General features: G+C 42.5%; 1 protein-coding gene across 1 annotated transcript in view; it reads right to left on the minus strand.

Moving 5' to 3' along the window:
* Window positions 1-13,738: 13,738 nt before the first annotated feature.
* The window catches only part of E2F7 (E2F transcription factor 7), a 39,689-nt gene continuing 29,596 nt past the window's right edge, over window positions 13,739-23,831 (minus strand). The window contains exons 10-13 of the mRNA XM_059186397.1: window positions 21,103-21,571; window positions 19,782-20,037; window positions 17,877-18,298; window positions 13,739-16,760 (exon numbers count right to left, since the gene is read on the minus strand). Of these exons, the coding sequence (XP_059042380.1) occupies window positions 16,590-16,760; window positions 17,877-18,298; window positions 19,782-20,037; window positions 21,103-21,571 (1,318 nt within the window). The 3' untranslated portion in view covers window positions 13,739-16,589. The remainder of the gene's footprint in view (window positions 16,761-17,876; window positions 18,299-19,781; window positions 20,038-21,102; window positions 21,572-23,831) is intronic.

Here is a 23,831-nt window from a genome sequence, read left to right on the forward strand (position 1 = left end):
TTGACCCATTCATTCTTTAGGAGGATGCTATTTAACCTCCATGCATTTGTGCTTCTTCCAAATTTCCTCTTGTGACTGAGTTCAAGCTTCAAAGCTTTGTGGTCTAAAAATATCCAGGGAATATACCCAATCTTTTGATACCTGTTGAGACCTGATTTGTGACCCAGTATGTGATCCATTCTGGACAATGTTCCATGTCCACTTGAGAAAAATGTGTATTCTGTTGCTTTAGGATAGAATACTCTGAATATATCTGTGTAATTCATCTGATTCAGTGTGTCATTGAAAACCTTTGTTTCCTTGTTGATCTTCTGCTTAGATGATCTGTAAATTGCAGTGAGTGGGATGTTAAAGTCCCTTATGGTTGTTGAATTACTAGCAATGTGTTTCTTTAATCTTGTTATTAATTGGTTTATACAATTGGCTGCTCTCAAATTAGGAACATAAATATTTATAATTGTTAAATCTTGTTGGTTAGACCCCTTAAGTATGAGATTGTGTCCCTTTTCATCTCTCATTACAGTCTTCAGGGTTTTTTTTTTAAGATTTTATTTATTTATTAGAGTGACTGCACACAAGCAGGAGGGGAGGATAGAAGGAGAAGCAGACTCTCCACTGAGCAGGGAGCCTGATGTGGGACTCAATCCCAGGACCCTGAGATCATGACCTGAACTGAAGGCAGATGCTTAACTGACTGAGCCACCCAGGCATCCCTATGATCTGGTTTAAAATCTAATTTTTCTGATATAAGGATTGTAACCCAGCTTTCTTCTGATTTCCATTAGCATGATAAGTGGTTTTCCACTTAAATCTGGAGGTGTCTTTGTATATAAAATGAGTCTCTTGCAGAGAACATATTGATGGGTCTTGCTTTTTTATCCAGTCTGATACCCTGTGTCTTTTGATTGGGGCATTTAGCTCATTTACATTCAGAGTAACTACTGAAAGATATGAATTTAGTGCCATTGTATTACCTGTATAGTACTGTTTCTGTAGACTGTCTCTTCCTTTTGGGCTTTCTCTTTGCTTAAAGGGTCTCTTTAATATTTCTTGCAGGCTGGTTTGGTGATCACAAATTCTTTTACTTTCTATTTGTCCCAGAAGCTCTTTATCTCTCTTTCTATTCTGAATGACATCCTTGCTGGATAAAGTATTCTTGAATGCATATTTTTCTAATTCAGCACCCTGAATATATCATGCCACTCCTTTCTGGCCTGCCAGGTCTCTGTGGACAGGTCTGCTGACAGCTTTATTTTTCTACCTCTGTAGGTTAAGGACATCTTATCCTGAGCTGCTTTCAGGATTTTCTCTTTGTTTCTGAAATTTGCAAACTTCCCTATTATATGATTAGGTGTTGACCTATTTTTTATTGCTTTTGCGGTGGGGGAGGTAGTTCTCTGTGCCTCCTGGACTTCAATGCCTGTTTCCTTCTCCAGATTAGGGAATTTCCCAGCTGTTATTTGCTCCAGTACACCTTCTGCCCCCCCTTCCTCTTCCTCTAGGACCCCAATTATTCTAATATTATTCTGCTTTATGGTATCACTGATCCCTTGACTCCTCCCCTTGTGATCTAATCGTTGTTTGTCTATGGGAAGATTGAGGGGGAGGGGAGTGTCAGGCTAAGTAAGGCTAAGTAAGTTGCTTCGGTTTGTTCTCTGTGGCTTTTATTCCTGGAAGGGTTTCTACTGCTTTAGAGGATGGGAATGAAGAAAGACAGTGGCCTCCACTCTTCAGTGGGCCCTCAAGGAAAAGCAGTCCATCACTTTTGTCTCCCTGGTTTCTGTCCACACTCTGTGATCACCCAGCTTGTGACCAAGTGTTTTTATTTCAGGCATGTGACCCCAATTTGAGTCTCCAAACTCTGCAATGTGCGACTATACTACTGCTCCTGGGGGGACGGGAGGGGGATCTCACCGCCCTTTGCTGGGGCCCTGCTGGGAGTGGTCGACTGATTGCACAGCAGCAGTTCATGGTTTATGGCAACACGGAGCTGAAAGCCCACTCCTTGGCTCACGGACTGCAGCTGGCTTCCCCACTCTGAATCTTGGGAACTCTAGCACTCAGACACCCCCGTTCTTTCTGTGACCCCAGGGGATCCTGAGACCACACTGTCCCACCTAGCATTCTGCCCTGCTTCACCACCTGAGCACCTTCTAAATGTCCCTCACCTGAGCAGACTTCTAAACGTTCTGATTCTGTGCTCCACTGCTCTATCACTTTCCAGTAGCTGCTAACGGAGGCTCCCTCCCTGCCATGGTTTATCTTCCAACCTATCGCCAGATTCACTTCACACCTCCTACCTTGCAAAAAGTGGTCACCTTTCTATTTGTAGAATTGTAGCAATTATGTTCTTAGATCTTGGGTTGAATTTACAGGTGTTCAGATGGATTTGATAGCTACACAGCTGAATTCCAGAGACCAGATGAAACTAGGAGGAGTCCCCTCTTCCTTCGCCATCTTCCTCCAAGTCTATAAATTGAAATTGAAATTATAAAATTTTTCTGTGACTATAAGGCTTTAGTTATCTACGCTTTTTAGTACATGGTTGATTAAAAAACACAAATGTATTACAAATGCTGATCAGTAATTATTAAACAATATAAAGTAGTCTTAGGTGGAAATCTGCATTTTAGGTGGGACTTTAAAAAATTAGTTCACTCATTTAATGAAGAAAATTCATTATTGCTAGAATGAGAAAATGATCAGCATCAATACTATATGTATTTATCTTTTTTTTTTTTTCCCAGTTGTAAGCCTCAAGAAATTTCATTCACAGAAATAAGTTAATGGGACTGGAAGAAATTTTATTAGGCATTGTAACCCAATTCTTTAACTGGTTTCTGAGGTACTTGCCAAAAATGACCTAGCACTATTTATATATTTATTTATTTACTTACTTACTTATTTTAAGAATCAGTGACAACTGGCTTAGTTTTGCTGCAATGATGTTGACAGCGACAGAATTGGAAGCTCCCTGACCTGCAAAAGGATATGGTACCAGTCACTAGAATTATTTACATTCTCAGCATAGATACCAATATTTAAAATAATCTTTGTGATGGACATCACAGAAGGCAGTTTTATAGATTTTATACTCAAAACAGTGCACCTCTATAATCTTTGGGTGGAATGTAAACTCTTTATCTTTAATGGGAGAAGGAGCTTAGAAAGAGGAGATGGGAACTTGTCATTTCAGAATAATAGCTGGCCGGAGATTACCAAGGCTATCAAGTTTATCAGTTTTAGAAATTACCAAGATTATCAGTTATGATATGATTTTAAAATGAATACAAATGAAATTCAAAGATGGAAGGGAAGCTGATTCCCTTAAAAATCATTCGAATACACACCTATAGCCCTTCAAAACTCTTTACACATCCCAGTTTGAAATCACTGCTTTATCCCCAAATCCACTGTGTGATGATGCTCGCCTGAAGTCTGATACCAAACTGGGCTGTGGCAGTCGGGGCTGATGTGGGCATAGTCAAGCACTGAAAGTGTTGAATTAATTGAGTTTAAATAACTCTTACTTATTTTGTTTCATCTTCTGGGTTAAAAAGAGAGAGAGATGCTGTTCTGAGAAGTTAAGAGTGATTTTGAAAGACCATGCTATGTTGATTCCTCGTTTATTATGTTTTTTAAATTGTGAATTTGTTTATTAAATTTTTAAAAGGTTTTACCCATTTATTTGACAGAGAGAGTGATCACAAGTAGGCAGAGAGGCAGGCAGAGAGAGAGGGGGAAGCAGGCTCCCTGCTTAGCAGAGATCCCGATGTAGGGCTCGATCCTAGGACCCTGAGATCATGACCTGAACCGAAGGCAGAGGCTTAACCCACTGAGCCACCCAGGTGCCCCTTAAATTGTGAATTTAAAAACTAAAACTAAGTTTTAAAAATCAAATTTAAAAATTAAAAATTAAGCTGACTAACTGTAAATCTTAGCGATCTGAGAACAAGTTTTATTTATGCTTACTCAGTATGGTCATTGTATAGGTGGGCTATGGCTCTGCTCCTTGCTTAAGACTGTGACAGCACAGCTCTTCCTTGGGACACGTGGTTTCTTAGCAGAGGGAAACACAGGCCTAGAAAACCCTGAGCAGTCTCTTAAAACTTCTGCTCCAAAGGGACCCTCATCACTTCTTCTTTATTTCTTTGGAAAAGCGTAGAGCCTATGCTGAGTCCAACACTGATAAGGATATACAGACTTCCTCCAGGAAGGGGCAGCAGATATCCTGACTGATGTTATAAAGCCCTTCGCCCGTGAAAACCCCAAGTCCAAGAACACTGACTTACAGTAAAGAGATGATGATCATTTTCTAAAATTGTTACATTAAAATATAAATATATAAAATATAAAAATATTTATTTTAGTTTTAAAATTGCAAATTATTTCCAACATACAATAGAGATTAACATAACAAAAATGTGAGTACTTATATCCTACAATTACCAAATGTTAACATTTGTCATATTGACTTCAGATCCCCTTGTTAAAAAAGAAATAGGGGCACCTGGAGGCTCAGTGGGTTAAGGGCTGACTTTTGGTTTAGGCTCAGATCATGATATCAAGGTCATGAGATGGAGCCCTACATTGGGCCCAGCTCTTGGTATGGAGTCAGCTTGAGAGTCTCTCCCTCTCCCACTCCCCTCCTTGCATGCATGCTCTCTTGCTCTCTCTGTCTCTAAAATAAATAAATAAATAAATAGAATTTTTTTTTTTTAAAGATTTTCTGTATTTATTGGACAGAGATAGAGAGCAGAAGCAGGGGGAGCAGCAGGCAGAGGGAGAGGGAGAAGCAGACTCTCCACTGAACAAGGAACCCCATGCCAGACTCAATTCCAGGACCCTGGGGTTATGACCTGAGCCGAAGCAGACACTTAACCGACTGAGCCACCCAGGAGCCCCTAGAATCTTTTTTGAAAGAAGAAATAAAACATTGTAGATGAGGTTGAAGCCCGTCACCAACCTTGTCTCATTCCTCTTTTAAGCCCCTACCTTCTAAGAAATAACTATCCTGATGTGAGATTTATTATATTTATTATATTATATATATAATATGTTTATTACAAAAGTGCTTTAAAAATATACATAATGTAAAATGTACATGTCTTTAGCATTTTACTCTTTCTACTCAATATGGTAAATCTTAGATGTATCTGTGTTGATGCGTGCAGATTTAGCTATTTCACTGAAAGTATTCAGTACTATGTGATAATGAATATGTCACTATCCACATTGTTGGAACTTTCCTTATAGCTTCTTGTTATTACAAAAATGGAATGACCAACACCTTTATGTGTGTTTCTGTGTATAAGACAAGAGTTTCTCTAAGATTTATGTCCTCAAAACGATCAAAACACTTCACGAGTGGCCTTGCGGGGTTGAAAGAGCTAATTGCTTTTGCAAATCAAGTTGAAGCTTAGAGATGGCAGCTCCGAAGGGAAGAGTGAACAGACATGAGGTCCAGAGTTACCTGAAACCTTCTGGGCAGAGAGTCAGAGACAGCCTGACAAGACTTCTCTGGGCCCCTGAGACATGCACAAAGCAGGGAAGACCATCGCCCTAGAGAACTAGAAGTTTTCCTTGCGGCTGCCCGTGCTGTGTTGAATGTGGGCCTGAAAACCTGCCGGTAGCTGGATGAGGAAGACCCAGTAGGAGATACCGGGGAGGTTGAAGTGGGTCTAAGGAAGTCACAGTGAGTGTCAAAAGGGATAGGAGGGACCAGAGAGCAGAAGGAAAAATGTACATCTCCGCCGAGGTCAGTTTGAAGAGTCGAGGACTGAGAAGCCATTTGTCCTACCCCAAAATGCAATGCTGTGTGACTGCAGGGAGTCGGGGAGGACCATCGTGAAACTGCTCTGCAGGCCCGCATCTACTTCCTGCTTATTACATTCTGACGGAAGCCCGGTTTTGTTCAAGGGCCCACCTCGGCCCCTGCTGAGCCCCCATGCTTCAGTTACCGGGGCAGGTATCAGTGGAATAAAGGTAATCCTGTACCCCATACTGATGCTCGGTCTCGAAATGGACATGTTAGGCAATTTGTGCCAATAATGAGGAGGGATTTTCTGGAGGATCTCTGCAAAATGTCTTTCTTACTCCTCTGGAAGGCGTTTCAAGATATGTTTCTTCTCTTTGAACTTGGTTTGTGTGGAACTGTGATTGCTGCAGTCTGATAGAATTGGCATATGGAAAAAAAGAACCAAAGGGATTGGAGTGAAAAAGCTGGAGTCCTTCTGCCTCTAGACTTCCACTTGGTGCTTTGTAAGCACCAAGGCTCCTTGTTATTGAAGCCAGTCTGAAATATGTGTTGTTTTTTTAAAAAGATTTTATATATTTATTCATCAAAGAGCAAGCACAAGTAGGGGGAGCAGCAGGCAGAAGGAGAAGCACGCTCCCTGCTGCGCAAGGGGCTTGACATGAAGTTCGATCCCAGGACCCTGAGATCATGACCTGAGCTGAAGGCAGAGGCTTTAAACCACTGAGCCACCCAGGAGTCCCTGAAATATGTTCTTAAGTACTTGCCACTAAAAGTACTGCTCCGAGAGAGTGGCAAGAAGTGTGTGGTGGGGGAAGGGAACTGAATTGACCGGTATTATTCTGAATTCACTGAAATTAATTTATGCCACTAGGTAGAATAAAGGCTTAAAATAGAAATTAATTTCAATCACAGAATCTATATAAGCAAAAAAATAAAAATAAATAAAAAAAGAATGTATACAAGCAGTCCTTGCTTCACACTGACAGGCACACGTCAGTTAAATAACACCAGTCTCCCCGCCCCATAGCTGGCTTAGATTTCAGTTACTCTGATATAATATGCTATATTAACCTTGAGTAATTGCCTAAAGTACAAACTTTGCTGCTTCAGCCCACAAATCTCTACACCAAAAGCACATGCCTATCAGGACCAACATCCAGTATCACTCCTTGCCAGGTCTGTTGTTCACACAGAGTTCTCAGTTCACACAGACAGCAAAGCTTAGTCATGTTGCGTCTTCTTCCCAATGATAAGAACACATGACTTTTTTAAATAAAATGAATGCTCAAAACAGAGAATTTGTCAGCAAAGATGAAAGTGAGGCAAAGAAGCAGAAAGGGATAAGGCTTGAGTTAAAATTTGAATCAGATAATCCACACAGGAGGAAACAGAGGGCAGTGTTGATGTTGATATTGATGACAGTGTTGATGTCACCACTCGAGAGATACTGGATATAGTGAAGGTGAGCTTATCGGCATAAGTGACGATTGTGGGGAAAGGTTGGAGATGCTCTGGGTAAGGGCTGCCTGCAAAAACTTTACATTGAGTGAACTGTTGGAGATTGTTTATGGAATTAAACGTACAAAGAGGGTGCTTTGATGGCTCAGTTGATTGGGCATCTGCCTTCAGCCTCAGGTTATGGTCCCAGGGTCTTGGGATTGAGCCCCCACATCGGGCTTCCTGCTCAGCCAGGAACCTGCTTCTCATCTCCTCCCTGCTTGTGCTCTGTGTTGCTCTGTCTCTCTCTGTCTCAAATAAATAAATAAAATCTTTAAAAAATAAAAAAATTAAAGTAAAAGGATAAAATCTGGAAGATGACCCAAACTTAGAAAGGAGTATAATAATCCAGCAAGCTACAGGAAAGATGATCAGCACTTATCTCATTTATATGATAAGAAGCAAAAGCACTGGTCAAACGATTCTTGATATATTTTTTAAAGATTTCTGTGTTTATTTTAGGAGGAGTGGAGAGAGAGTAGGGGGAGGGACAGAGGCGGAAGGAGAGGGAAAAGGTCTCAAGCAGACTCTGTGCAGAGCTCAGAGCCTGACCTGAAGCTGGATCCATGATCTTGAGACATGACCTGAGCCAAAATCAAGAGTTGGACACTTAACCGACTGAGCCTCGCAGGCACCCCCTTGATGTTCTGATGTTTTAGATTACATATTTAACAAATATTAGTTTTACTATTTTTTAATTTCCCTAAATATTTATAGTCAATAGTAAAGGGGCTTAGATGTTTTGATAGAGATATTTATTTATCTATTTATTTGTGGGGGTAGTGGGGAGAGGCCAGAGGGAGAGAGAGAATCTTAAGCAGCCTCCATGCCCAGCGTAGTGCCCAATGTGTGGCTCGATCTCACGACCCTGAGATCATAACCTGAGCCCAAATCAAGAGTCAGATGCTTAACCAACCTGGTACCCGGATAGAGAGTTTTAAAGATGACAAAACAATTACAATTATTCCTCCATGCATATTTGCACCTCTGCCTAAAATGCTCTCCTCCAACCCCCGATGTTTCTGTCCTCTACCTGGCAATCTCCTATGTATCTTCTGAAACCCAGTATAAATGCTGAGGTTACTTTGCACAGTGTCCGCTTGCTGTGCAAAGAGAGCACTGCTTGTGTAATAAAGTCCCAACGTTCTGTACTCTCAAGTTAGTGATCTGTAAAATTCACACATGCTGAAAACTGGATAGCTTTGTACAGATGACTCCTTCAACATCTTGTTAAGAGATTTTGCCTTAGCTTGATAGGTGTGGCATGGCGAAGGGACAAAGATGCTGGATAGGAACATTTGGAGTCTTGGGTTCTGTCCTCAACCTTGTAGTTAAGTAGCTGTGTAACCCAGGGTAATTCGCTTAACCTCCTTGTTTTCCATTTCTTCTCTGGAAAATAGGGGAGTAAATAAGACGATGTTTAAAGTTCCTTTGGCACTACATTTCTATAATTCTGTACCATTATTAGAGAGAGATGGGGGGGGCGACTAGGTGGCTCAGTGGGTTAAAGCCTCTGCCTTCAGCTCAGGTCATGATCCCAGGGTCCTGGGATGGAGTCCCATTTCCGGCTCTCTGCTCGGCGGGGAGCCTGCTTCCCCCTCCCTCTCTCTACCTGCCTCTCTGCCTACTTGTGATCTCTGTCTGTCAAATAAATAAAAAAAAAATCTTTAAAAAATTGTTAAAAAAAAATTTAAAAAGAGATAAAGGGGCGGACCCCCCCCAACACACTCACCCAAGAGTACTTCCTTTTGCATAGTAATGGTAATATTTATTGAGTGATTGAATGATTAGCATGATTTCAATGGAGTAGAGCTATGTATGATCCGATGCTGGTTAGAAGCTGTTGTTTCTGGGGCCTGGATGGCTCTGTCAGTTGAGCGTCGGACTTTGGCTCAGGTCATGATCCCAGGATTCTAGGATCAAGCCCTACATCAGGCTCCCTGCTCAGCGGGGACTCTCTTCTCCCTCTGCCTGCTGCTCCTGCTGCTTGTGTGCACACACTCTCTCTCAAATAAGTAAATAACATCTTTAAAAGAAGAAGAAGAAGAAGAAGAAGAAGAAGAAGAAGCAGCTGTTGTTTCTGGTACTCACCATTTTCATGTTGTGGATGTGCGTAAAGCCTCCCCAATCTCAGGGTACACTATCATGTAGCTTCAGCTTGATCCATCTACTCACTGAGCATGGTGCTAGGCTCTAGATAAGAAAAACTTAATTTCTGCCTGGGAGCGTCTCACGGTGTGGTGGGGGAAACCAACTCATGCTTCCTGAGAGAGGGACATTTGAACTGGATTTTGGAAGATGCATATGCAACAGCCCACGAGACAAAGAGGAGTGGGAACACAGGAGTTGGATCTTTTAGGAAGAGAGGGTGGGTGGGGCAAAGGCAGGGATGCAAAAGGGAATATGAGGAATGTGGACGCAGAGAGTGACATGCTGGACAGAGGTGGCTGGAAGAGAAGAAGGGAAGAATGGTGCAGACAAGACGGCTGGGTTTTGTGTGGAAATTAGGAAACATTCTAGGTATTTCCAGCAGGAAGTTTTTAATACAGGAATTTGGTGCTTATAAAATCACTGAAGGCAGGGAAAACAGAAGTGTTCAGATTATGTCACCATGGCTGCTCCCCAGAGCTTGCAAGGGGTGCTGTTTCCTCCTGATGGTCGGGAACAACATGAAGCCATGGCCAGGATCACGGCTGGTACATGGTCTTGGACTAGACAGTAGCATCAAGTCTGGCTGCTGCAGAATCTCAGTGTGCGGCAGTCCGTGCTTGAGGAAGAACAGCCCCAGCTGCTTTTCTCTCTACCAAGTCCTGCACGAGAGGATTTATTTATTTATTTGTTTGTTTTTAAAGATTTTATTTATTTATTTGTCAGAGAGAGAGAGAGCAAGCACAGGCAGAGTGGCAGGCAGAGTCAGAGGGAGAGGCAGGCTCCCTGCGGAGCAAGGAGCCCGATGTGGGACTCGATCCTAGGACACTGGGATCATGACCTGTGCCGAAGGCAGCTGCTTAACCAACTGAGCCACCCAGGCGTCCCCCTGCACGAGAGGATTTATAACTGACAGAATCACAACTGGGACCTGGTAGCAAGGGGGTCTGAGAAATTTAGTTCCCAAGCTTTCAGAACCTGTGATAAAGAGCTTGGAAGAGGAATGAAATGAACGTAAGGGTCAATAGACTATTTCTAGGGTCTAGAGCTGTGAGGGGAAGCTAGGGCCAGACTGTGAAAGGACCAGAGAGCCATGCTAAAAGGGTCAGGAAAATGCTGCATGGGATGCTCTTGAAAGCTCAGAAGCAGGGTTATGACAATTCAATTTATTTTATAAGCATTGGTGGGCTTGGTAGAGGCCATTCTTTTGGACTAAATATGAGGGGATCCGGGGGGCTCAGTTGAGCGTCTGACTGTTGATTTCATCTCAGGTCATGGTCTCAGGGTCCTGGGATTGGGCCCGGCACTGGGCTCCGTGCTTAGCTCAGAGTCTGCTTGGGATTCTCTCCCTCCCCCTTCATATCTCCCTCTTCCCCTTTATATCTCCCCCTCTCTGCCCCTCCCCTTTCTTGTGCTTGCTCTCTCTCTAATGAATAAAATCTAAAGAAAATAATAATAAACTAAAAAAAGAAGAAACACAGACTATACTATTATTTATTAAACAACTCTTAGGTACCTAAAGCCATGCAACGAAAAAGCCTTCAAAGGTGGTTTTTTGTTGTTGTTGTTGTTGTTGCTTTTTCTTTTTAGTGATTTGTGGTAATTCATTCTCCAGTGTTCTTCCCCATTTTTAATTGGGTACACATTTTATGGAAGACACTGTGAATACAGATATAAATAATGTATGGTCTCTGACTTTAAGAAGCTAATATTGATCCCTTCTCTTTTCAGTGAAGTGTAAGAAAGTTTTAGAGTTGTTTGGTGGATTAATTTATTGCTTCTTAAGGTGACTTTTGCCAAATTCTAATTTTGCACATTAAGAAAAAAAAAAAATGGTCCCATTATCAAACCAGTTTAAAAATGTTGTATATATACTGTATTTCTTCTTGCAAAAATTAAGTCTAATAAATCCTGTAGTAAAAATAAATTAACTGTTTAATTTTAAAATTACACTTCTATTTGACTCTTAATATCTATTAATAGTTGAGTTCTTCAGGGTGTAGTTGGGGAAAGACTGGGTGTTTATATAGAAGAACCAGTTCAGCTGAAGACTATAAGCAGGCTATTTACAAAATGGGATGGAAAGAATGGAAGTTTATAACTATTGTAACAGGATGTTAAATAGCTTGGCTGTAGCACCAAATTCTAATAGATGCGGCATTCCAAAGAATCGATAGAGCAGGTTTTGCAAATAAGTTATGCAACTATGGATTTGCTTCACCATAAGCCTTTAGGTTGAGCAAATGGAAATCAAAATGGATTTTGTGATTTCTTTGGAGAATTGTACTGTGCCTCCAAACACCTCTGCCTCCGAAGCAGGAAGGAAGGGTCATTGCTTGCCTCTCTTCTCTGGGTCAGACTCTGGCTGATGTAGGGCATATGGGTGAGCCAGTAGCTCTGGCAGCAAAAGGAAGGAGATGCTGCTATGAATTTTGCCGGGGCTTCTCTCCAAGAATCAGGGCAAAGGACACCTCAGGTGGGCTAATGGCAGATGGTCCTAGCCTGGGACTGTTCTAAAATCCTGCCCAAGAGCCTGTGTGGAAGGGACTGCAGGAAAACCAGAGACTAAAGGAGAACAGCAGCTGGAGGAAAATGTATTGCCTGCATTGCGGGAAGTTCAGGCAAATGTTCCCACACTTCGACCTTGCTGGGCTTAGAAATCTATGCAAGTACGAGGAAGGGGAAATGCTCAGTAGAAGCAAAGATCCATGCCCTCTTTGCTCATCTTGAGCCCCAGGTGCAGAAGTTTTAAATGCTCATTTGCATAATAAATTGAGACTGTCTTTGTAACTTAAAATGACTGTTAGCAGTTCTATTATTGACTATAACCAGAGAAGACACAGCACCTGACCTAGTGTTCATACTGGGGTGAATGTGTTACCTCTGTTAACCAGGCTTAAAAGGAACACCGGGAGACAAAATCACTTTCATGATTACCTCATGAGTCCTGCTTGTTCAGTACACTTACACCATTAAAGACCAACAAGGAGGGGCGGATATTAGTAGGGAGGGAGAAGATATTAGTAGATGCCTGTAATAACAGCGCAACTCCATTATAACATGATATAACGCTAACTGTATGCTAGTGAGATCCTAATACTGGCGTTTGTGTAGAAACAATTTTTTTTTTTTTAGAATTTTATTTATTTATTTGACAGAGAGAGATCACAAGTAGGCAGAGAGAGAGGAAGGGAAGCAGGCCCCTGCTGAGCAGAGAGCCCGACGCGGGACTCGATCCCAGGACCCCGAGATCATGACCTGAGCCGAAGGCAGTGGCCCAACCCACTGAGCCACCCAGGCACCCAACTGTAGAAACAATTTTATGCTGTTTTCTCAATCAGCTAGCCCTTGAATGACATGGACTTGGACTGCACAGGTCCACTTACATGGACTTTTTTCAATACATACAGTACTGTAAATGTATTTTCTCTTCCTTATGATTTTAACATTTTCTTTTCTCTAGCTTTATTGTCGGAATACAATATCCAGCACTTATTTAAAATGTGTTGTTATTGGTAAAGTTCTGGTCAACAGTAGACTATTAGTTACATTTGGGGGAAGTTTGTTATGCTGGACTATTCTGGCATAGGGGTCGGCGCCCCCTAAACCCCGTGGTGTTCAAGGGTCAACTGTATAGGTCTTGTGATAAGGGAGGCTATGAACTGGGACAGGAAGTGATGTGTCAGAATGAAGAGGTCACAGTGAAATAATTGGTGAGAGAGGACTCAAACAGCCCTAGCGAAAGTGTAGGCCCTATTGTAGGGGGTCCTATAGTTCCTCCGTTCACCATTTTGGGGGTTGCTGAGTACCCAGACTGGATTTGATACTGGGGTTTCAAAGCTCTTGTTTTCCCTAGGGCCTCACAATTTAGCAGGAGGGACCGAAAACCACATAACCTAAATGACTCTGCAAGTATAACAAAGAAGGGAATATGAGATGAGGTCTGTTCGGAGTTTACCTGAAAGTGAGGGTTAGCAATAGTATTTGGCTCTGAACTAAGTAAGGGTAGGCATTTGTTAGAATGAGAAGCATTTAACCTTGCAGATGTCATGAGAAGTTGGGAAAGTGATTCTTAGAAGTGGATAAGCCTCAGATTCATCCAGAAGCTCTGAACCTGAGAGTCTGTCTCAGTGGAAATCCGAAGCTCAAGGGCATCATCCTCCTACCCTCTCAAGCTCCTGTACAATTGTAATATATTACGTTTTTTGTTTGGGAACTACCGGGAGGGCTCAATAAAAGGATCGGGTTTCGGAGGGCCTGGTTAGCTGTGCTGCAAGAGGTAACGGTTTTGCTGAAATTGGTACACACGGCCCACCACCAAATACAATCAACATCTCGTGAAATGAATTAATTTTTATTGCTAATTTATAAAGCTTAATATCTTTCTAAAAGAGAAACAAATCAGTTTACATGTAGTAAAGTTACAAGTAGATAGCTATAAATATAGCCATTAGAAAAAAGAACAGCTAAATAGTATGAAGATGAAAGCAGTAAGCAGCAATAAAATTAATACCTACACAAAACTAGCAGTGCAATAAGATTAGCTGAAAGCAGCTTTACATTGAATAAAAAAAAACAAAGTTACTTAAATACAGAAATAGCACCTTACAAAAAAGAATTGAGAAATGTAAACTTGGTAGGTAGATTCAAGTATAAACGTTATACTCCCAACTCTTGTACCAGAATGAAAGGGTTTCACAAACCCTGGACAGTGTAGGGCACACATACCTCCCTCATTGCCAAGTCAAAGCTGCATTTCCTTAGCAGGATCCCCAACAATTATTTTGTCTGTTACTAAGTTATACAATGATAGATTCAAGATTGCCATTGCTTCTTCACTACCCCGAATACCCAAGTCTAGCTTAGCAGCTTTGCTACGTTTTCCTGACAGAAACAACCCCTGCATTGTTTTATTTTGATCTTTTTACACATCACAAAGCCACATTAAAAAGCGGACACTGAATACAAAACAAGTTGCTTCTCCGTTTTCTGTTGCTGAGTATGGTCACAAAGTCATAATACTCTGATTTATGGGGTTGCTTCTTCACACCCCCCAAGAAACCGTGAATTCTCTGAGGTTTATATGGTCATATCATGAACAGAATTTAAAAAAAAAGAAAAAAAGGAAAGCAAAGAAGTTAAAATAGTAAGTGGCGAGCGTCCAAAAACAGTGTGGGGAAAATCAGATTGTGATTTCATCTAAATGTAGACCTCACAAGTGAAAATATTTTGTGGAAGTTTTTAAGCATGGTGGATTTAAACATGCTCATACCCTGTGCGGCTAGGGATGCTGTGTGTCCTGTACTTTCACTGAAAAAAGCATATTTTTGTTTAAGGGAACTCCTCATATTAGCTCCGGGTAATAGTTACTGGGAGATTGTGGATTAGAACCATAATTTTATCTGTTTAACACTAGAAAAGATTGTAAAAAAAAAAAAAAAAAAAAAAGGAAAAGAAAAAAAATGCCATCTTGTAAACTTCAAAAGTTTAGTGTTGATAAAAAATTTTATATAACAAATTTATTTAATCTGGCTACCTATCTCAAGTTTTCAAAAATCTTGTGGGTGTAATAATGCTAATAGTATCGTGTAGTTAATATAAAGCTACTTTAGTCAGACTCCCAGAGTCTCTTAAATTAATATTTTTATTTCATATAACATTTTATTGGGTCCAAAAATAAAAATAAAATAGAATCCTACACCAAGATTCCAAATCTAAGACAGAAGCTTAAAAAAGAAAGAGGAAAGGAAGGAGGGAAGGAAAAAAAAAGGAGAGAGGAAGGCATTTACTGGAAGAGACAAGATTGAGGTACGTCAATAAACCTAGGAATATAAAGAACTAGTCTGGCTTCTTAATGAAATCCTAAAGCAGTATGGTTTAACAAAGGGGTATTGCATAAAGTTTCCAGAATTGTATTCATGCTAGAACAATGAATCCCTGCACTCACCGCTCTTATTTTTCAGAAACGTTCTGAAAAATAACTGATTTGAATACTCTTGGATATTGAACATAACGTGTCCATATTCCCTCTTACCCTTCCACAAATAAAGAAAAAAAAAGCCAAAGGGGAAAAAAAAATAAAATGATCACCTATTGGTCCTATATCAATTTCTACATCATTATGCTTCAGAATTCTACCAGAAGGTCCCATCTAGGTTCCAATTTTCCATATAATCACTTGCTACCTTCCTGATTTATTCAATAGACAGATATCCTTCAAAGGCATCCATACCTGATACTCTACAGTTAATATTTAAGTTAAAAAAAAAAAAAAAAACAACCCATGGGGCATGTGGTGAAGGAAACTGCACATGGTAGGACTTTTACAAACGAACAATAAAACCTTAATGTTCACACAGGTCAGCTCTTAGGCTGCTAGCGTTCATCTTGCTTCTCATGCCCAGACAGGGTCAGCACAGTTCATGATAGCAAAGGTGCCGTTCACAGTTATTTTGGTCGTAACATTCCGTCTGCATACACATCTATCCACATTATTAGTAGGTTGTAAGGTAAGTGCAGGGCAAATTATAGGAAGAAAGTATAAACATTCAAGTCGTCATACCCTGAAAAACATGTATTTTGCTGTCGTTGTAAACTTCTTGCACTAAATCCCATTTCAGGAACAAAATAAATAATACCATAGGATTCACAACTGGAGTCGGCTTCCTGATGAAGCCTAAGGAAGCAGTAGCTTTTTATACACTGCAGAAAAGAAGTTTCTCTCACCACAGATCTATGCTCAGGGCGAGGGGAAAAACCTGCCAAGAATGCTCACCCTAGTTAAGTGCTAGACGGCCCCCTCCCCCAGTAGAAAAACCACAAGGCTCCAGTAGCCTGTTCAGATCGGCTTCCAGCAATAAGAGGATTCTTGAATCGAAACCACAGAAGTCAGTCGGTGCTTTCACTGTGACACCACGCACGGAGTCTGGACTCTAGCTGATATTAAATGCACAATTAATAACAGTTGCTTTCAAGAATAGATGATTCATGATGATGGGAAGTTAACATTAGAACCAGTGGGTGAAAGAGGACGATGTGTGCCGAAGACCGGATGGTCTGCGTCCTGCTTTGCATTCAGTGTCAGGGCATCACCTGGGACGGGGAAGGTCAGGTCGGGGCGGGGGGGCACCCCTATCTGGCACGGGGCGGGGTAGGGGGGCCCACACCCGTCTGGCACAGCGTCGGATTAGTCAGCCTCGCTGCTGGGGATTTCAAGTCTCCTCTGCGCTGAGCTGGTGTTTCGTGTCAGATTCCTTTCTCTTCTCCTAAGGACAGGGTCTCCCAGGCTGCCAGGCGTCTTGAAAAATGTCTCACGATGTGTTCGTCGGATGCTCTTGGGGGTCACGGGAACTGGGGACTAAAAGAGCAAACACAAACAGGCGAAGTCAAATTGTTCTCAGTTTCTGAACTAAGCTCTTTCTTGACCTGTGTCAGTACGATCTTTATGCGGCATTCTTCTTTTCGCTTTTCTGCCCCACTCCTCTGCTTTGTCTCCTCCCCAACACTTCCCACAACCGGAAATTCACTTGTTTTGTGTGCGGAAAGGCTGCCTAACGAAGAGGCTGGGAGCGTGCCACCAGCACGACTAGCTGGCTGACATGGGCAAACTACTTAGCCAAGCTGTGCCTCGGTGTTTTCATCCATACAGTGGGGGTGACAAAGGTGACGACTTCACGGGGCTGCATGAATTAGACAAGATAATATTTATAAAGCACTTTGGGCCATGCTAGGCATACAGTAAGTATGTGCGTCTTGGCTCTTTCTCATCACTTGCTACTATGTATCTTCTGCTATATGTTGCATATTGATCTCCTTAACGTGCCCTAAAAGGGCAGGGACGATTATCCTGTTTACTTTCCTATCTTAACTGGCTGGATGCCTGGCATATGACTGGTGATCAGAGAGCACATTCTCATCACCTTGTTTAAAAACTAACTTGTTTAATTTCAACATCTAGCAAACTTGGGAGCCTCTGACTATTTGTCTAAAATATTTTGGGCCACAACATAAAACTCTGTCTCCGTGAGAGAAAGGAACAACTCTGGACAATGCCTAAGGCACCAACACATGCTTGTTGACTACAAATGGGAGTTTGGGGGAAATACAGTACTGATTAATTAATATTGATTATAAAATTCATATATGTACATTTGTGTGTGTGTGCTCTCCTGTCACTCATCTAATGAAATGAAAGCCTGGAGAAAACATCGGAATATTCAGCATTCATCAACAAGCCCCCTGAACCATCCTAGAAATAAATCCCTTTAATTTTAAGGAACATACTGACAACTAAAAAATATTTTTGGATTCAAAGCACAGCATCTCTAGCCGCCAGCTCCAACAGAAGCTGGGTAGACCCTGACCTGGAGCCTCTGTACTACTGGCAGGAGACTAAAAACAAAGCTCATGAAATGCAGACTGAACTGACCCCATCGCAGAATGATGACCTTCCCGGGCTGACAGCACGACTCACCTGTTGTAATTTTACTATGGGGACAGGATGCCCCGCGTACACAGGGGATTCAGGCTGGATGATGTTGTGTGATCTTGGCATCTCTGGACTCATGTTGAGTGAGAGCGGACCCTGAAGCTGAGGGTCTGTGGAGGGGAGTGCTGATGATTTTGGATTAACCATGTTTGCAGGGCCGATGAGAAGATGAGCTGTTGATCCGAGGCCAGGCAAGCCAAAATTCACAGGTCCCGCATTTGGGAGAGCACCGGGGGCAGAGGAAAGCGGCCTGGCCATCGTGGGAGAATAGAGGACAGGGAAAGAGCCCAGCGTCGGAGATGGTAAGACCATGCAAGGAATGCTGAGGGATGGCAGCTGACCTGAAGGGGGTCCCACGGCATGGGGGTTCTGACCGCCAGATAAGAGCACATTGAAACCATTTAATCCTGAAACAGAAGAACAAGGTGAAAGTCAACAGAATGTACGTTTCCAGCACATGTCCCCCATGGCCCTTCCAAATGGGAACCCATGGTGAATGAATTCCACCTGACCAGGCCAACTCCCTTCCTTGCTCTCCCCACCCTGCACCGCTTCTCCCCAGCAGTGGACCCCCCCTGAAATCCCACCCCACTGTGGGATAATGTGGGGAAGTCAGTGTCTCCGGAGAGAGTCAATTAACATGTGTTCCACCGAATGCAAATTGAGGAGGAAAGTGAACTTGGCTGGGAAAAATTTTATCTTTATTTTTGTAAACTTCAAACAAATTTATATCTCCCTCAACTTGGATCACAGGCAACAAATCCAACAGTATTACTAGCACTGGAATTTGTCACTAGTAAAAAGCACATATATATTCCTATAACATTAGAGCTATGGGAGATTGTTACTAGACTGTCAAGGACATTACGACTTTGAAATTGTAACACTGGAACTACTGTCGGATCTTCTTATTACTATAATTTAAAAAATTATTTTTTCTAAGGGTATTTCAATATAATTGGCCTCCTTTGTTATCCTATGTATTTATTAATTCTATGCATTTTTAAAACATTCTGAGGAGGAATCCACAGGCTTTACCATAGTGTCAGCAAAAGCTAAGAATCCCAGTGCTGGGCTGTCATTTCCATTCAGCTGGGACTGAGTCTGTTTCTTGTTTATCGGTGTGTCTGCACCTTTGAATATCATGCTTATATCAAACCCTCAGAAAATATTTGCTAATGGAATAAAGAATGTTTTGTAGATAACTCAATAGTAACACCTACCTAACCTATGAAGTGAATGGAAAACTCAGGAAAATCAATTTAAGTCTTTGCATCGAGAGCAGATTTATGTACACAATGCGGGGTCTTAAAAATTAGGGATCTATTATATTTCAGCTTTATTTCAAAACACTGACAGCGTTGTGGAGTCTTACTGTCAGGCACTATCATCTGAAGTGTTTCAGATGATCAGATTATCTATAAAATGTAATACAGTTTTGAGAGCACCCACCCGGCACAGGTGCCATCGTTAGTGCTGCTTTACCACGAGGACGCCTTAGTATTGAAGTTCATGGAGGTAATGAGTGGCTCTAATGTCCAGCCCTCTCTAGACCTGGCCCTCGACCACAGTGACATGCTGAGTACCTCTGGATATGCAAGACATCAGCACGCTAGCTGTACAAGGTGGCCAAAAGTTTAATGCATTTAAAAAAGATGACTTGCCCTAATTATTTTCATAGTTTCCTTCAAGTTGGCCAAAGTGATAGCAGCCTCTACCTTCATTTCATTGATGGAGGGAAAGAAAGGGCCGAGAGTGAAATGGTTCAGAGGCTGTGTAGACAGCAGCTCACTGATGAACCACTTCGTCAGGTGACATGGAAAAGATGTAAAAATCTAATTTATGACCCGACCATCCCGAGGGGCCCTAAGACACAAGGACCCTCCTTACCGGCCGGTGACTGCACGTAAAGGTACTGTTGCAAAGAGGGCTCTTTGGTGCTTTCATTTTCTTTTGAAGACTTTTCGATCTCTGTGTCTCCCGAAGGATTTCCCCACTCAGAAGAAACAAAGCAGTTGGCTGTGGCCTTTGCCGAAGGCTCCTCTGCAGCTGAGACTTGGGCCTCCATGTGAATGTCTTCGAGGGGTACAGGGCCACTGTTACGAGGGGTTCTGGGGGAGGCAACGACTGTGGACTCTGAGGGTTTCTACGTACAGTCAATGAGGAACCGGAAAAGCAAGAAAAATCACAATAGCAGCTTTCTCAACACAGCGAACACATAAACAAACAGGTCAAAGACCAATGTGTGCCACACCGAATTGCGTGTGTCTGTTGTTTCTGTCATGCTTATTACAGTGGTCTGAAAATCATTGTCCCATCACGTACTTCTACAGGCTTAGGATTCTTAAGCATAGACATGATGGAGTTTTAACAATAACAGGCTGGCCTTTGTGTTTAGACAGAGATAAATTTCAGAGCTGCTGACACATAAAGGGTGTGGGTTCTAGACTTTGAGTGGCCCAGTAACGACTGCAGGAGGACTGGCCCAAAGCCAGTCTTGGTTATCTAAGACCTATATATACCAGTCAGTCTTTCACTGCCATTCTGCAACCCCAGGCTACATACAAAATTAGAAGGAGTCACTCTGGCAAGAGAAAGGAACAGAAGAGAAAGCATCCTCAGTAACAGACTGATTTCCATGCGGGTGCCTAGTGAACCCAGCACAGACGCCTGCCAGGATCGTGCTTCTGCTTCCTGAGTGTTGGACTGGTCAGATCTTGTTCACCTCTGAATGGCTACTAAGTGGGAGATGTGAACAGCTCATATTTGCATTCCCTTCGTTTGTAGCTGGGGAAACGGGATCTCTAAGCTGTGATGAGGACAGACACAGACACTGAAAACCAGCAGCCCCCACACTGCCGACTCTGGAGCTCGGGTGCATCCTGGATTCAGATGATTATGTCAGTGACCTCAACTCATTTAAGAAAAAAAGGATAAGCCAAAAGACGGGGAGGAATATACAAACACACTGACTGATTGACTCTATGTGGTAGGATTATGCGTCTTTTTTTTTTTTTTTTTACACTTTTTAGCATTTTATGCAAAGTGGGAATTTTATAAAAGTCACTTTTATTATGGTACTACTTTATGGCAAGATTTTATGGCAGAGCCAGTCCTGGGCTTAATTATATAAGCAACACATGAAATACCTCACATTTCAGACTCAATGGCTTATTAGCACCTGTACATCTGAACACCCGAACTCCCTTACCTTGGGCACGACAAGAGCTAGAGGGCTGTCTTCGTAGTCCCTGCTCTGTCTTTTAGTGGCTGGCTCCTCCTCCTGAGGCCTCTTCTCCTCCCCAAGGCGCTTCTGAACTGAGGGTGTGGATGGGTCCCTCTCCGACCCCGAGCTGGACCCTGGGGACGGTCCCTCCTGGAGGCTCCCGTACAACATGAACAGCGAGGTGGAGGGCACGTATACCACCGGCTGGCCGGCCAGCAGGGCTGGTTTCAGGGTCTCCATGTCCGAGGCAGCCAAAGCTGGTGAGACACTCATTCGTCCAGTCAGACTGTTCTGCATGGAGAAGGCCTGCAGGTCCGTTTGGGCCACAGAAAATACTTGGTGTGGTAAAGGATTAGCAGAATATTCTGAGTCAACAGACAAGCCATGGAAAGGAGCAGCAGGGTCCAGGCTGCCTGACGGAGGCATCACTCTCTTACTGACAAAGGCTTTCCTCCTGCAGTAAAAAGGAACATAATGGGTCCCATCAAGTTACCACATTCCACCAGATTCTCTGCTTTCCCAAAGAGAGATGTGCCAAAGCAGAAATGAGATAATGCTGCTCAAGCTGATACTAAAGTGTGTCCCTGAGCACCTACAAGCTGACTCCAGAGCAGATGACCATACAACCTGGACGGATAGTTAGGGATGAGGTGGGTGAGCCCTTGGGGGACTCTCAGCTTAGAGATCACACCGGCTCTCCCCTGCCTCCTCTATGTCTAATCGTTATCAGCACATAGTGACTGCTACCCCATAGCAGGCCCACAGATGCCCCATGACTAACACAATATAATAATTTTACATAATTATAATGATAGTTACCCCTTGCCAGTTGACGAGGGAGGAAAAGTGAGTGACTGAGTGATCAGTGACTGATCAGCCTATTGAATGAAGGTCAACCGGCCTGCTTGAATGTAAAGAAGACAAGGCTGACACTCAGGCACTGAATGACATTCTGGGTAGAGAGCCGCGACTGGACCAGAGGTTCATTTAAAGGACACATCTGGTTTGTCTCAAATCCACTGTGCGACAAATGGAGTGGGCAGTGAGTGAGGAAATAAAGTTATCTACTAAATTATTTTCTGTCATTCTTATTCTGCTCAGAGTTCCAATTTTTAGGCACAATTCATTCAAAATTAATCCCTATTTAATAGATTAAAAACAATGTCTGGGCCTTTTATACAGGAAGATTTCTAAATAACCAAAAAACATTTATGTCATTAGTGTATTTTGGGAAATAGATGAGGAAAACCCGTTTAAGACTCCTTTAAGAACAGTAAACAGAGGGGCGCCTGGGTGGCTCAGTGGTTCAATCCTCTGCCTTCGGCTCAGGTCATGATCTCGGGGTCCTGGGATCGAGCCCCACATCGGGCTCTCTGTTAGGCAGGGGGCCTGCTTCCTCCTCTCTGCCTCCTCTCTGCCTGTGTCTCTGCCTACTTCTGATCTCTGTCAAATAAATAAATAAAATTAAAAAAGAAAAAAAAAAGAACAGTAAACAGAGGAGAGGGATTTCTTTGAGCCTTTTTGATGGAATCAGTAAGATGTACTTTGCCTTGTCTTGTTGTCCACATGCTGCTGGGAATCAGATGGAGGGCCCTGGGCTGCAGAGATGAGTAAAGCTCTCTGGCCGCAGCCCCTCTGAATGAGAAATCACTACTACTCAGCTCTGTGAAGCTCAAAATACCCATACTGAATACATCCCCCACCGTCCTACCTACCTCCAGTCATCTACCTTCACCCTCTGCATCTCCACCAATAGCAGCACCATCATCTGAGACCTAGGTGTCCTTTGTGAGGCCGCTTTCTATCTTGGTGAGTTGTGCTGACTCACCGTCTTACATTGATTTCCACTCCTTTCCATCTGCAGCTGACACAGCTCAGACCCGCACCAGAATGGCTGCAGATGGGCCATTCCGCCTGCTTCAAACAGCCATAGTGTTCTCAAGGAAGTCTGCTGTAGGTCTTTACTGTCTGTCTCATAAACCCAAACTCTTCTACCTGGCTTCTAAATTTTTTTTTTTTTTTTGCCAGTTTGACCTATTCACCTCCAACACCCCGAGTTCTTTTTATGAACGAGGTTTCCTTTTGCTTTCCTATTTGTACAAATCTTTATGGCTAAACTTATCAGTGTATGGTCCCCATACTCCCTGACCCTTCCTCACAATCTGTTTCTTCCCAAATCAGTCATTAAAATCCTCTCTTATTCCCACATTAGCATTTCTTCTGCTTCCCCCCATAATATGTGATTTCTTTCAAAATCAGACCCAAAACTTGAGTCTGATGGCCTGGGTTTGAATCCTGGCTCTATCCCTTCTTAGCACTGTGCCCTTGGGCAAGTTATTTAACCTCTTTGGGTTTCTGTTTCCTTTCTGTAAAATAAAGATGAGAGTACCAATCTCAAACGACTGTTGTTGGGATTAGATGAGTTACTACACATAAAACTTTCAGAATGGGACCTGGTGGTTCATAAACAAAGTTAGCTACAGCAATGACAAATGATTCCAAGAACTACAATTATTGGTTCTCAGGGCCATGTTAGTAGTAAACTGTCTTTTATCAATGTATTTATTTTTATTTTTTTCCCCTATAAGCTTTCACTAGCTTAGGGTATAAATTTTTCATACTTTTTTGTCCCTGATGCTACACCCAGCACAATGATGAGCACAAAGGGAAAACCCAGAAAATTCTTAATGTACAAATGGCTGACTTAGGAGCAA

Source organism: Mustela lutreola, chromosome 8 (genome assembly GCF_030435805.1).
Source record: "Mustela lutreola isolate mMusLut2 chromosome 8, mMusLut2.pri, whole genome shotgun sequence".
In the NCBI taxonomy this organism is placed as follows: Eukaryota; Metazoa; Chordata; class Mammalia; order Carnivora; family Mustelidae; genus Mustela; species Mustela lutreola.